Source organism: Salvelinus alpinus, chromosome 21, assembly GCF_045679555.1.
Source record: "Salvelinus alpinus chromosome 21, SLU_Salpinus.1, whole genome shotgun sequence".
NCBI classification, from domain to species: Eukaryota; Metazoa; Chordata; class Actinopteri; order Salmoniformes; family Salmonidae; genus Salvelinus; species Salvelinus alpinus.
The window spans coordinates 51,200,639-51,215,231 of NC_092106.1; the positions used below are offsets into that span (position 1 = coordinate 51,200,639).

Genomic DNA, 14,593 nt, shown 5'->3' on the forward strand with positions numbered 1-14,593 from the left:
TGACCCAAGTTAAACAATGTAAAGGCAATGCTACCAAATACTAATTGAGTGTATGTAAGCTTCTGACCCACTGGGAATGTGATGAAAGAAATAAAAGCTGAAATAAATCATTCTCTCTACTATTATTCTGACATTTCACATTCTTAAAATAAAGTAGTGATCCTAAGACGGGGAATTTTTACTCTGATTAAATGTCAGGAATTGTGAAAAACTGAGTTTAAATATATTTGGCTAAGGTGTATGTAAACTTCCGACTTCAACTGTACGTGTAGAATCATATCTACGTGTTGAATCATATCTACGTGTTGAATCATATCTACGTGTTGAATCATATCTACGTGTTGAATCATATCTACGTGGGGAATCATATCTACGTGGGGAATCATATCTACGTGGGGAATCATATCTATGTGTTGTATCATATCTATGTGGGGAATCATATCTACGTGGGGAATCATATCTATGTGTTGTATCATATCTACGTGGGGAATCATATCTACGTGGGGAATCATATCTACGTGGGGAATCATATCTACGTGGGGAATCATATCTACGTGGGAATCATATCTACGTGGGGAATCATATCTACGTGGGGAATCATATCTACGTGGGGAATCATATCTATGTGTTGAATCATATCTACGTGTTGAATCATATCTACGTGTTGAATCATATCTACGTGTTGAATCATATCTACGTGGGGAATCATATCTACGTGGGGAATCATATCTACGTGGGGAATCATATCTATGTGTTGTATCATATCTACGTGGGGAATCATATCTACGTGGGGAATCATATCTATGTGTTGTATCATATCTACGTGGGGAATCATATCTACGTGGGGAATCATATCTACGTGGGGAATCATATCTACGTGGGGAATCATATCTACGTGGGGAATCATATCTACGTGGGGAATCATATCTACGTGGGGAATCATATCTACGTGGGGAATCATATCTACGTGGGGAATCATATCTATGTGTTGTATCATATCTGTGGGGAATCATATCTACGTGGGGAATCATATCTACGTGGGGAATCATATCTACGTGTTGTATCATATCTACGTGGGGAATCATATCTACGTGTTGAATCATATCTACGTGGGGAATCATATCTACGTGGGGAATCATATCTATGTGTTGTATCATATCTACGTGGGGAATCATATCTACGTGGGGAATCATATCTACGTGTGGAATCATATCTACGTGGGAAATCATATCTATGTGTTGTATCGGGACCCATAATACCATATGGTGAGATCCCTGGAAGTTCGCAGCCTAGGCCCTGACTAAAAAGACATCTCTCTTGACCATGGGATTTCATCCTGGACTAAGTTTAGCCTAATCTGTGTCCCATATGACCCTAACCCCACCCTAACCCCAACCCCACACTAACCCTAACTCCAAACCCCACACCAACCCCACCCCACACTAACCCCACCCTAACCCCACCCTAACCCCAACCCCACCCTAACCCCACACTAACCCCACCCCAGCCCAACCCCACCCCACACTAACCCCACCCCACACTAACCCCAACCCCACACTAACCCCAACCCCACACTAACCCCTCCCCTGTCTGTTCCTGACTGTAAACAGGGTTAAATCAACATGTAACACGGCTGGTAAATAAGGCTGTCTGTTCCTGACTGTAAACAGGGTTAAATCAACATGGCTGGTAAATAAGACTGTCTGTTCCTGACTGTAAACAGGGTTAAATCAACATGGCTGGTAAATAAGACTGTCTGTTCCTGACTGTAAACAGGGTTAAATCAACATGGCTGGTAAATAAGACTGTCTGTTCCTGACTGTAAACAGGGTTAAATCAACATGGCTGGTAAATAAGACTGTCTGTTCCTGACTGTAAACAGGGTTAAATCAACATGTAAATAAGGCTGTCTGTTCCTGACTGTAAACAGGGTTAAATCAACATGTAAATAAGACTGTCTGTTCCTGACTGTAAACAGGGTTAAATCAACATGGCTGGTAAATAAGACTGTCTGTTCCTGACTGTAAACAGGGTTAAATCAACATGGCTGGTAAATAAGACTGTCTGTTCCTGACTGTAAACAGGGTTAAATCAACATGTAAATAAGACTGTCTGTTCCTGACTGTAAACAGGGTTAAATCAACATGGCTGGTAAATAAGACTGTCTGTTCCTGACTGTAAACAGGGTTAAATCAACATGGCTGGTAAATAAGACTGTCTGTTCCTGACTGTAAACAGGGTTAAATCAACATGGCTGGTAAATAAGACTGTGTGTTCCTGACTGTAAACAGGGTTAAATCAACACGGCTGGTAAATAAGACTGTGTGTTCCTGACTGTAAACAGGGTTAAATCAACATGTAAATAAGACTGTCTGTTCCTGACTGTAAACAGGGTTAAATCAACATGGCTGGTAAATAAGACTGTGTGTTCCTGACTGTAAACAGGGTTAAATCAACACGGCTGGTAAATAAGACTGTCTGTTCCTGACTGTAAACAGGGTTAAATCAACACGGCTGGTAAATAAGACTGTGTGTTCCTGACTGTAAACAGGGTTAAATCAACATGGCTGGTAAATAAGGCTGTCTGTTCCTGACTGTAAACAGGGTTAAATCAACATGGCTGGTAAATAAGACTGTGTGTTCCTGACTGTAAACAGGGTTAAATCAACATGTAAATAAGACTGTCTGTTCCTGACTGTAAACAGGGTTAAATCAACACGGCTGGTAAATAAGACTGTGTGTTCCTGACTGTAAACAGGGTTAAATCAACATGTAAATAAGACTGTCTGTTCCTGACTGTAAACAGGGTTAAATCAACATGTAAATAAGACTGTCTGTTCCTGACTGTAAACAGGGTTAAATCAACATGGCTGGTAAATAAGACTGTCTGTTCCTGACTGTAAACAGGGTTAAATCAACATGGCTGGTAAATAAGACTGTGTGTTCCTGACTGTAAACAGGGTTAAATCAACACGGCTGGTAAATAAGACTGTCTGTTCCTGACTGTAAACAGGGTTAAATCAACATGGCTGGTAAATAAGGCTGTCTGTTCCTGACTGTAAACAGGGTTAAATCAACACGGCTGGTAAATAAGACTGTCTGTTCCTGACTGTAAACAGGGTTAAATCAACACGGCTGGTAAATAAGACTGTGTGTTCCTGACTGTAAACAGGGTTAAATCAACATGGCTGGTAAATAAGGCTGTCTGTTCCTGACTGTAAACAGGGTTAAATCAACATGGCTGGTAAATAAGACTGTGTGTTCCTGACTGTAAACAGGGTTAAATCAACATGTAAATAAGACTGTCTGTTCCTGACTGTAAACAGGGTTAAATCAACACGGCTGGTAAATAAGACTGTGTGTTCCTGACTGTAAACAGGGTTAAATCAACATGTAAATAAGACTGTCTGTTCCTGACTGTAAACAGGGTTAAATCAACACGGCTGGTAAATAAGACTGTCTGTTCCTGACTGTAAACAGGGTTAAATCAACATGGCTGGTAAATAAGGCTGTCTGTTCCTGACTGTAAACAGGGTTAAATCAACACGGCTGGTAAATAAGACTGTCTGTTCCTGACTGTAAACAGGGTTAAATCAACACGGCTGGTAAATAAGACTGTGTGTTCCTGACTGTAAACAGGGTTAAATCAACATGGCTGGTAAATAAGGCTGTCTGTTCCTGACTGTAAACAGGGTTAAATCAACATGGCTGGTAAATAAGACTGTGTGTTCCTGACTGTAAACAGGGTTAAATCAACATGTAAATAAGACTGTCTGTTCCTGACTGTAAACAGGGTTAAATCAACACGGCTGGTAAATAAGACTGTGTGTTCCTGACTGTAAACAGGGTTAAATCAACATGTAAATAAGACTGTCTGTTCCTGACTGTAAACAGGGTTAAATCAACATGTAAATAAGACTGTCTGTTCCTGACTGTAAACAGGGTTAAATCAACATGGCTGGTAAATAAGACTGTCTGTTCCTGACTGTAAACAGGGTTAAATCAACATGGCTGGTAAATAAGACTGTGTGTTCCTGACTGTAAACAGGGTTAAATCAACACGGCTGGTAAATAAGACTGTCTGTTCCTGACTGTAAACAGGGTTAAATCAACATGGCTGGTAAATAAGGCTGTCTGTTCCTGACTGTAAACAGGGTTAAATCAACACGGCTGGTAAATAAGACTGTCTGTTCCTGACTGTAAACAGGGTTAAATCAACACGGCTGGTAAATAAGACTGTGTGTTCCTGACTGTAAACAGGGTTAAATCAACATGTAAATAAGACTGTCTGTTCCTGACTGTAAACAGGGTTAAATCAACATGGCTGGTAAATAAGACTGTGTGTTCCTGACTGTAAACAGGGTTAAATCAACACGGCTGGTAAATAAGACTGTCTGTTCCTGACTGTAAACAGGGTTAAATCAACACGGCTGGTAAATAAGACTGTGTGTTCCTGACTGTAAACAGGGTTAAATCAACATGGCTGGTAAATAAGGCTGTCTGTTCCTGACTGTAAACAGGGTTAAATCAACATGGCTGGTAAATAAGACTGTCTGTTCCTGACTGTAAACAGGGTTGAGTTCATTGGGACCATACTGTGGAAAAACATTTTAAAATGGACAATCAAAACAAGTGTTTCTCATTGGACAAGTTCAGGTAGTCCCTGGCCGTTACGGTCTTATGTTGTTTATTTTCCTGTTGTGTCGAGTGAACACCTGTGTGATGTCATTATACAGGTGTTTGATGTGTTTCTCTCAACAGGTAATCCTGGTGCAGGTGAACCCAGGTGAGGCCTTCACTATACGGCGAGAGGATGGTCAGTTTCAGTGTATCACAGGTAAGACACTACAAATAGTTGTACTCCTTTTAGTTCTCTCCTACAGACGGGTCGAGGGGTTAATAAAGCTGCATTCACTAATACAGGGTGTTCATTCATTAGGGAAAATGTTTTAAAAAGTTTTGCAATGGTAAACAAAATTTAAGATTAACTTATTCAGTACAGATAGTTTCCGACCCTGAGCATGACCCAGTACTTCCCAAGTGTCGCTCTCGCTCTTTTGCTCGCTCGCTCGCTATCTCGCTCGCTATCTCGCTCGCTATCTCGCTATCTCTCTCTCTCGCTATCTCTCTCTCTCTCTCTCGCTATCTCTCTCTCTCTCTCGCTATCTCTCTCTCTCTCTCTCGCTATCTCTCTCTCTCTCTCTCGCTATCTCTCTCTCTCTATCTCTCTCGCTATCTCTCTCTCTCTCGCTATCTCTCTCTCTATCTCGCTCTCTCTCTATCTCGCTATCTCTCTCTCTCTCTCTCGCTATCTCTCTCTCTCTCTCTCGCTATCTCTCTCTCTCTCTCGCTATCTCTCGATCTCTCGCCCTCTCTCTCGATCTCTCGCCCTCTCTCTCTCTCGCTATCTCTCGCTATCTCTCGCTATCTCTCTCTCTCTCTCTCTCTCTCTCTCTCTCTCTCTCGCTCTCTCTCTCGCTCTCTCTCTCGCTCTCTCTCTCGCTCTCTCTCTCGCTCTCTCTCTCGCTCTCTCTCTCTCTCTCTCTCTCTCTCTCTCTCTCGTTATCTCTCTCTCTCGTTATCTCTCTCTCTCGTTATCTCTCTCTCTCTCGTTATCTCTCTCTCTCTCGTTATCTCTCTCTCTCTCGCTATCTCTCTCTCTCTCGCTATCTCTCTCTCTCTCGCTATCTCTCTCTCTCTCGCTATCTCTCTCGCTCTCTCTCTCTCTCTCTCTCGCTATCTCTCTCTCTCTCTCTCTCTCTCTCTCTCTCGCTATCTCTCTCTCTCTCGCTATCTCTCTCTCTCTCTCTCTCTCTCTCTCTCTCTCTCTCGCTATCTCTCTCTCTCTCTCGCTATCTCTCTCTCTCTCGATATCTCTCTCTCTCTCGCCCTCTCTCTCGATCTCTCGCCCTGTCTCTCGATCTCTCGCCCTCTCTCGCCATCTCTCGCCATCTCTCGCCATCTCTCGCTATCTCTCGCTATCTCTCGCTATCTCTCGCTATCTCTCGCTATCTCTCGCTATCTCTCGCTATCTCTCGCTATCTCTCGCTATCTCTCGCTATCTCTCGCTCTCTCTCGCTCTCTCTCGCTCTCTCTCGTTATCTCTCTCGTTATCTCTCTCGTTATCTCTCTCTCTCTCTCTCGCTATCTCTCTCTCGCTCTCTCGCTATCTCTCTCTCGCTCTCTCTATCTCTCTCTCTCGCTCTCTCGCTATCTCTCTCTCGCTCTCTCGCTATCTCTCTCTCTCGCTATCTCTCTCTCTCTCGCTATCTCTCGCTATCTCTCTCTCTCGCTATCTCTCTCTCTCTCGCTATCTCTCTCTCTCTCGCTCTCTCTCTCTCTCTCGCTATCTCTCTCTCTCTCTCGCTATCTCTCTCTCTCTCTCGCTATCTCTCTCTCTCTCTCGCTATCTCTCTCTCTCTCTCGCTATCTCTCTCTCTCGCTATCTCTCTCTCGTTCTCTCTGTCTATGACTGTTTTAATTTGACAGATGATTGAGCGAGCTGTGTGCTGATACACTATCATCATGTCAAATCACTGTTTGCTGTAATTGCAGTGTGTTTCTGTGTTTTGTAGTGCAGTCACACTATAGCGACAGAGTCTGTGTCTGTTAGAATGAGATGTGGTTGAGACCCTGTTAGTCATCCCTCTCTGCTCTGTCAGGGAGTGTGAGGAGCGCAGGCAGGCTTTGTGATGCGCGAACACACACACACACACACACACACACAAGGGATGTGCATCTTTCCCTTTCAAGATGATTCAATACGTTTCTAGATACATGGGCTCCGATACAGGAATGATATGTTTTATTTTGAACTGATTCGGTTCAGTTTGATTCGAGGAACAAATCAATGCACTAACATTTATTTTCCTTTCTAAATCAAAATCTGCTGCTAATGGAGCTCTGAGCTGGGTATCTGAGCTGGAGCTCTGAGCTAGATCTCTGAGCTGACATGTCCAGCCATCATCCACTAAGTATTTTGTTATTTTTGCAGATTAATAGTGTGAGACTAATGTATCAATATTTACCTTTATAAATTAGCTATGACGAAGCCTAGCCAATTAATATATAGCAGAACTTTGGATTTCACCCTCGTCATCAAATGGTTTACCAAATCGAATTGTATTTGTCACAAGCACGAATACAACAACCTTACCGTGAAATGCTTACTTACGAGCCCTTAACCAACAATACCTGGGGGGGGGGGGGTGCTTGGCCCTTATTTTCCAGCTCCTTTGTCTTGCTCACGCTGAGGGAGATTTTCTATTTTTTTTACCCTTCTCCCCAATTTCATGGTATCCTATTGTCCCATCGCTGCAACTCCCGTACAGACTCGGGAGAGGCAAAGGGCGCGAGCCATGCGTCCCCCGAAACACGACCCTGCCAAGCCGCACTGCTTCTTGACACACTGCTCGCTTAACCCGGAAGCCAGCCGCACCAATGTGTCAGAGGAAACACAGTCCACCTGGCGACCGTGTCAGCGTGCATGCGCCCGGGTTCACCACAGGAGTTGCTAGAGCATGATGGAACAAGGAAATCCCGGCCGGCCAAACCCTCCCCTAACCCGGATGACGCTGGGCCTATTGTGCGCCGCCCCATGGTTCTCCCGGTCGCGGCCGGCTGCGACACAGCCCGGGATCAAACCCATATCTGTAGTGACGCCGCTAGACCTGCAGTGCCATCTTTTTTTGTGAGCCATGACCAGCCTTTCAAAGCACTTCATGGCTACTGACGTGAGTGCTATGGGGCAGTAATAATTTAGGCAGGTTACCTTCGCTTCCTCAGGGAGAGGTTGAAAATGTCAATGAAGACACTTGCCAGTTGGTCAGCGCATGCTCTGAGTACACGTCCTGGTAATCCGGCCTTGTGGATGTTGACCTGTTTGAAAGGTCTTACTCACATCTGCTACGGAGAGTGTGATCACACAGTCGTCAGGAACAGCTGGTGCTCTCGTGCTTGCTTCAGTGTTGCTTTCCTCGACGCGAGCATAAAAGGAATTTAGCTCGTCTGGTAGGCTAGCGTCACTGGGCATTTCGCCTCGTTTTCGCTTTGTAATCCGTAATAGTTTTCAGGCCCTGCCACATCCGACGAGCGTCAGAGCCAGTGTAGTAGGATTCAATCTCAATCCTGTATTGACGCTTTGATTGTTGGATGGTTCGTCTGAGGGTGTAGTGGGATTTCTTATAAGCGTCTGGATTAGTCTCCCATTCCTTGAAAGCGGCAGCTCTAGCTTTTAGCTCGATGCGGATGTTGCCTGTAATCCATGGCTTCTGGTTGGGATATGTACGTACTAGAGGTCGACCGATTATGATTTTTCGACGCCGATACCGATTATTGGAGGACCAAAAAAAGCCGCTACTGATTAATCGGACGATTAAAAAAAAAAAAAAAAAAATATATATATATATATATATATATATATATATATATATATATATATATATATATATATATATATATATATATATAAAAATATATATATATATATATATATATATATATATATATAAAATAAATAATTGTATATATATATTTTTTGTTTGTTTGTTTGTTTGTAATAATGACAATTACAAAAATACTGAATGAACACTTTTTTAAACTTAATATAATACATAAATAAAATCAATTTAGCCTCAAATAAATAATGAATCATGTTCAATTTGGTTTAAATAATGCAAAAACAAAGTGTTGGAGAAGAAAGTAAAAGTGCAATATGTGACATGTTTGAAAGCTAACGTTTAAGTTCCTTGCACAGAACATGAGAACATATGAAAGCTGGTGCTTCCTTTTAACATGAGTCTTCAATATTCCCAGGTAAGAAGTTTTAGGTTGTAGTTATTATAGGAATTATAGGACTATTTCTCTCTATACGATTTGTATTTGATATACCTTTGACTATTGGATGTTCTTATAGGCACTTTAGTATTGCCAGTGTAACAATATAGCTTCCGTCCCTCTCCTCGCCGCTACCTGGGCTCGAACCATATCGACAACAACCACCCTCGAAGCAGCGTTACCCACGCAGAGCAAGGGGAACAACTACTCCAAGTCTCAGAGCGAGTGACGTTTGAAACGCTATCAGCGCTCACCCCGCTAACTAGCTAGACATTTCACATCAGTTACACCAGCCTAATCTCGGGAGTTGATAGGCTTGAAGTCATAAACAGCTCAATGCTGGAAGCATTGCGAAGAGCTGCTGGCAAAACGCCCAAATTTCTGTTTGAATGAATGCTTACGAGCCTGCTGGTGCCTACCATCGCTCATTCAGACTGCTCAATCAAATCATAGACTTAATTATAACATAATAACACACAGAAATACGAGCCTTAGGTCATTAATATGGTCGAATCCGGAAACTATCATCTCGAAAACAAAACATTTATTCTTTCAGTGAAATATGGAACCGTTCCGTATTTTATCTAACGGGTGGCATCCATAAGTCTAAATATTCCTGTTACATTGCACAACCTTCAATGTTATGTCATAATTATGTGAAATTCTGGCAAATTAGTTCGCAACGAGCCAGGCGGCCCAAACTGTTGCATATACCCTGACTCTGCGTGCAATGAACGCAAGAGAAGTGACACAATTTCACCTGGTTAATATTGCCTGCTAACCTGGATTTCTTTTAGCTAAATAAATATGCAGGTTTAAAGATATATACTTCTGTGTATTGATTTTAAGAAAGACATTGATGTTTATGGTTAGGTACAGTCATGCAAAGATTGTGCTTTTTTTGCAAATGCGCTTTTGTTTAATCATCCCCCGTTTGGCAAAGTTGGCTGTCTTTGTTAGGAAGAAATAGTCTTCACACAGTTCGCAACGAGCCAGGCGGCCCAAACTGCTGCATATACCCTGACTCTGTTGCAAGAGAAGTGACACAAAGAAATTCATGTTAGCAGGCAATATTAACTAAATATGCAGGTTTAAAAATATGTACTTGTGTATTGATTTTAAGAAAGGCATTGATGTTTATGGTTAGGTACACGTTGGAGCAACGACAGTCCTTTTTCGCAAAGCGCACCGCATCGATTATATGCTACGCAGGACACGCTAGATAACTACACATGGTTGATGATATTACTAGTTTAACTAGTGATTATGATTGATTGATTGTTTTTTATAAGATAAGATTAATGCTAGCTAGCAACTTACCTTGGCTTCTTACTGCATTCGCATAACAGGCGGGCTCCTCGTGAGGCAGGTGGTTAGAGCGTTGGACTAGTTAACCGTAAGGTTACAAGATTGAATCCCCGAGCTGACAAGGTAAAAATCTGTCGTTCTGCCCCTGAATTAACCCACCGTTCCTAGGCCGTCATTGAAAATAAGAATGTGTTCTTAACTGACTTGCCTAGTTAATTAAAGGTGTAAAAATAAATAAAACAATCTGCCAAATCGGTGTCCAAAAATACCGATTTCCGATTAATTAGGGCCGATTTCAGGTTATCATAACAATCGGCCATTCCGATTAATCGGTCGACCTCTAGTACGTACAGTCACTGTGGGGACGTCGTCGATCCACTTACTGATGAAGCCGATGACTGAGGTGTTGTACTTCTCAAAGCCATTGGATGAATCCCGGAACATATTCCAGTCTGTGACGGCAAAACAGTCCTGTAGCTTCCGCGTCATCTGACCACTTCTGTATTTAGCTACTCACTGGTACTTCCTGCTTTAGTTTTGCCGGTAAGCAGGAATCAGGACGATAGAATTATGGTCAGATTTGCCAAATGGATGGAGAACTTTGTTATGCGTCTGTGTGTGGAGTGAAGGTCTAGAGTTTTATTTAAAAATGTTTCTCTCTGGTTGCACGTGACATGCTGGTATAAGGTAAAACAGATTTAAGTCCCTGGCCAATAGGAGCGCCGCTTCTCAATGCTTTCTTCTTTGAGTGCGGTCTTAGTGCCAGCATCGGTTTGTGTTGGTAAATAGACGGCTACGAAGAATATAGATGAAAACTCTCTTGATAGTGTGGTCTACAGCTTATCATGAGGTATTCTACCTCAGGCGAGCAATACTTTGAGACTTAATATTAGACATCGCTCACCTGCTATTATGATCCCCGCCCCTCGTCTTATCGGAGGTAGCTATTCTCTCTTGACGATGCATGGAAAACCCAGCAGAATGTATATTATTAATGTTCTCGACATAACTGATTACAGACTGAGGTGCTTCATGGTTTGGGTGGGGGGGGGGCATAACTGATTACAGTCTCTCTCTCCCTCTCTCTCTCTCTCTCTCTCTCTCTCTCTCTCTCTCTCTCTCTCTCTCTCTCTCTCTCTCTCTCTCTCTCTCTCTCCTGGGCTCTCTCTCTCTCTCGCTCTATGCCCCCCTTTCTCCCGCTTCCTATAAAGCAGGGAAACTGGGTGTATGAAGGATGTCCCCTGGGAAACAGGGAAACTGGGTGTAGGAAGGGAAACTTTCAATGTTACAGATTGAAATGTAAGAAATTGACCACTTTTCACATGTTGCACCTCTTTAACAGCTCTGGACAGGCTGTCTATTCACCCTCTTTAACAGCTCTGGACAGGCTGTCTATTCACCCTCTTTAACAGCTCTGGACAGGCTGTCTATTCACCCTCTTTAACAGCTCTGGACAGGCTGTCTATTCACCCTCTTTAACAGAGCCACTGGACAGGCTGTCTATTCACCCTCTTTAACAGCTCTGGACAGGCTGTCTATTCACCCTCTTTAACAGCTCTGGACAGGCTGTCTATTCACCCTCTTTAACAGCTCTGGACAGGCTGTCTATTCACCCTCTTTAACAGCTTTGGACAGGCTGTCTATTCACCCTCTTTAACAGCTCTGGACAGGCTGTCTATTCACCCTCTTTAACAGCTCTGGACAGGCTGTCTATTCACCCTCTTTAACAGCTCTGGACAGGCTGTCTTCACCCTCTTTAACAGAGCCACTGGACAGGCTGTCTATTCACCCTCTTTAACAGAGCCACTGGACAGGCTGTCTATTCACCCTCTTTAACAGCTCTGGACAGGCTGTCTATTCACCCTCTTTAACAGCTCTGGACAGGCTGTCTATTCACCCTCTTTAACAGCTCTGGACAGGCTGTCTATTCACCCTCTTTAACAGCTCTGGACAGGCTGTCTATTCACCCTCTTTAACAGCTCTGGACAGGCTGTCTATTCACCCTCTTTAACAGCTCTGGACAGGCTGTCTATTCACCCCCTTTAACAGCTTTGGACAGGCTGTCTATTCACCCTCTTTAACAGCTCTGGACAGGCTGTCTATTCACCCTCTTTAACAGCTCTGGACAGGCTGTCAATTCACCCTCTTTAACAGCTCTGGACAGGCTGTCTTCACCCTCTTTAACAGAGCCACTGGACAGGCTGTCTATTCACCCTCTTTAACAGAGCCACTGGACAGGCTGTCTATTCACCCTCTTTAACAGCTCTGGACAGGCTGTCTATTCACCCTCTTTAACAGCTCTGGACAGGCTGTCTATTCACCCTCTTTAACAGCTCTGGACAGGCTGTCTATTCACCCTCTTTAACAGCTCTGGACAGGCTGTCTATTCACCCTCTTTAACAGCTCTGGACAGGCTGTCTATTCACCCTCTTTAACAGAGCCACTGGACAGGCTGTCTATTCACCCTCTTTAACAGCTCTGGACAGGCTGTCTATTCACCCTCTTTAACAGCTCTGGACAGGCTGTCTATTCACCCTCTTTAACAGAGCCACTGGACAGGCTGTCTATTCACCCTCTTTAACAGCTCTGGACAGGCTGTCTATTCACCCTCTTTAACAGCTCTGGACAGGCTGTCTATTCACCCTCTTTAACAGCTCTGGACAGGCTGTCTATTCACCCTCTTTAACAGCTCTGGACAGGCTGTCTATTCACCCTCTTTAACAGCTCTGGACAGGCTGTCTATTCACCCTCTTTAACAGAGCCACTGGACAGGCTGTCTATTCACCCTCTTTAACAGCTCTGGACAGGCTGTCTATTCACCCTCTTTAACAGCTTTGGACAGGCTGTCTATTCACCCTCTTTAACAGCTCTGGACAGGCTGTCTATTCACCCTCTTTAACAGCTCTGGACAGGCTGTCTATTCACCCTCTTTAACAGCTCTGGACAGGCTGTCTATTCACCCTCTTTAACAGCTCTGGACAGGCTGTCTATTCACCCTCTTTAACAGCTCTGGACAGGCTGTCTATTCACCCTCTTTAACAGCTCTGGACAGGCTGTCTATTCACCCTCTTTAACAGCTCTGGACAGGCTGTCTATTCACCCTCTTTAACAGCTCTGGACAGGCTGTCTATTCACCCTCTTTAACAGCTCTGGACAGGCTGTCTATTCACCCTCTTTAACAGAGCCACTGGACAGGCTGTCTATTCACCCTCTTTAACAGCTCTGGACAGGCTGTCTATTCACCCTCTTTAACAGAGCCACTGGACAGGCTGTCTATTCACCCTCTTTAACAGCTCTGGACAGGCTGTCTATTCACCCTCTTTAACAGCTCTGGACAGGCTGTCTATTCACCCTCTTTAACAGCTCTGGACAGGCTGTCTATTCACCCTCTTTAACAGCTCTGGACAGGCTGTCTATTCACCCTCTTTAACAGCTCTGGACAGGCTGTCTATTCACCCTCTTTAACAGAGCCACTGGACAGGCTGTCTATTCACCCTCTTTAACAGAGCCACTGGACAGGCTGTCTATTCACCCTCTTTAACAGCTTTGGACAGGCTGTCTATTCACCCTCTTTAACAGAGCCACTGGACAGGCTGTCTATTCACCCTCTTTAACAGCACTGGACAGGCTGTCTATTCACCCTCTTTAACAGCTCTGGACAGGCTGTCTATTCACCCTCTTTAACAGCTCTGGACAGGCTGTCTATTCACCCTCTTTAACAGCTCTGGACAGGCTGTCTATTCACCCTCTTTAACAGCTCTGGACAGGCTGTCTATTCACCCTCTTTAACAGCTCTGGACAGGCTGTCTATTCACCCTCTTTAACAGAGCCACTGGACAGGCTGTCTATTCACCCTCTTTAACAGAGCTCTAGACAGGCTCTCTATTCTTCAATCTCCCCTTCCAGACCCACTGCGTCCCCTCCTTCGTTTGATCCACTGTTCATTACACGTCATCCCAGTCCTCTCTCCCACCCCCCCCATCCCCATGATGAGCTCAGTGCTCTGGATAGTTTCTCTACTTAGAGCTAGAGGTGGGCCAGCCTGACTGATGAGACTCAGTCTGATGTCGTACTCAACAAAGGAGAGATGTCAGACTAGAGTTGGTGGTCTCTCCATCAGCAGAGACGAGGAGATGTGAGGGGAGAGGAGGAGATGTGAGGGGAGGGGAGAGGGGGAGATGTGAGGGGAGGAGTGGAGAGGGGAGGAGGAGTGGAGAGGGGAGGAGGAGTGGAGAGGGGAGGAGGAGTGGAGAGGGGAGGAGGAGTGGAGAGGAGGGGAGAGGAGGGGAGAGGAGAGGATCAATGGAGGGCTGGAGCTCTGCTGCTTATTGCTCCCTCTGTCACAGAGTGGTCTCTTTTCTCAGTGACGTGCATGGAGGGATGACTCACTGCTCATGGAGCGGGGGGGGGTGTTCCCCGTGTATGTGTTTTGCGCATGTGTGTTCCTGTG

The 14,593-nt window shown here is 44.3% G+C and overlaps 1 protein-coding gene across 5 annotated transcripts in view; it reads left to right on the top strand.

Moving 5' to 3' along the window:
- The window catches only part of fndc3a (fibronectin type III domain containing 3A), a 206,337-nt gene that overhangs the window by 54,216 nt on the left and 137,528 nt on the right, over window positions 1–14,593 (top strand). For all 5 annotated transcript variants that reach the window (XM_071358146.1, XM_071358147.1, XM_071358149.1 and 2 more), the window contains one exon: window positions 4,762–4,837. In XM_071358146.1, the coding sequence (XP_071214247.1) occupies window positions 4,762–4,837 (76 nt within the window). The remainder of the gene's footprint in view (window positions 1–4,761; window positions 4,838–14,593) is intronic.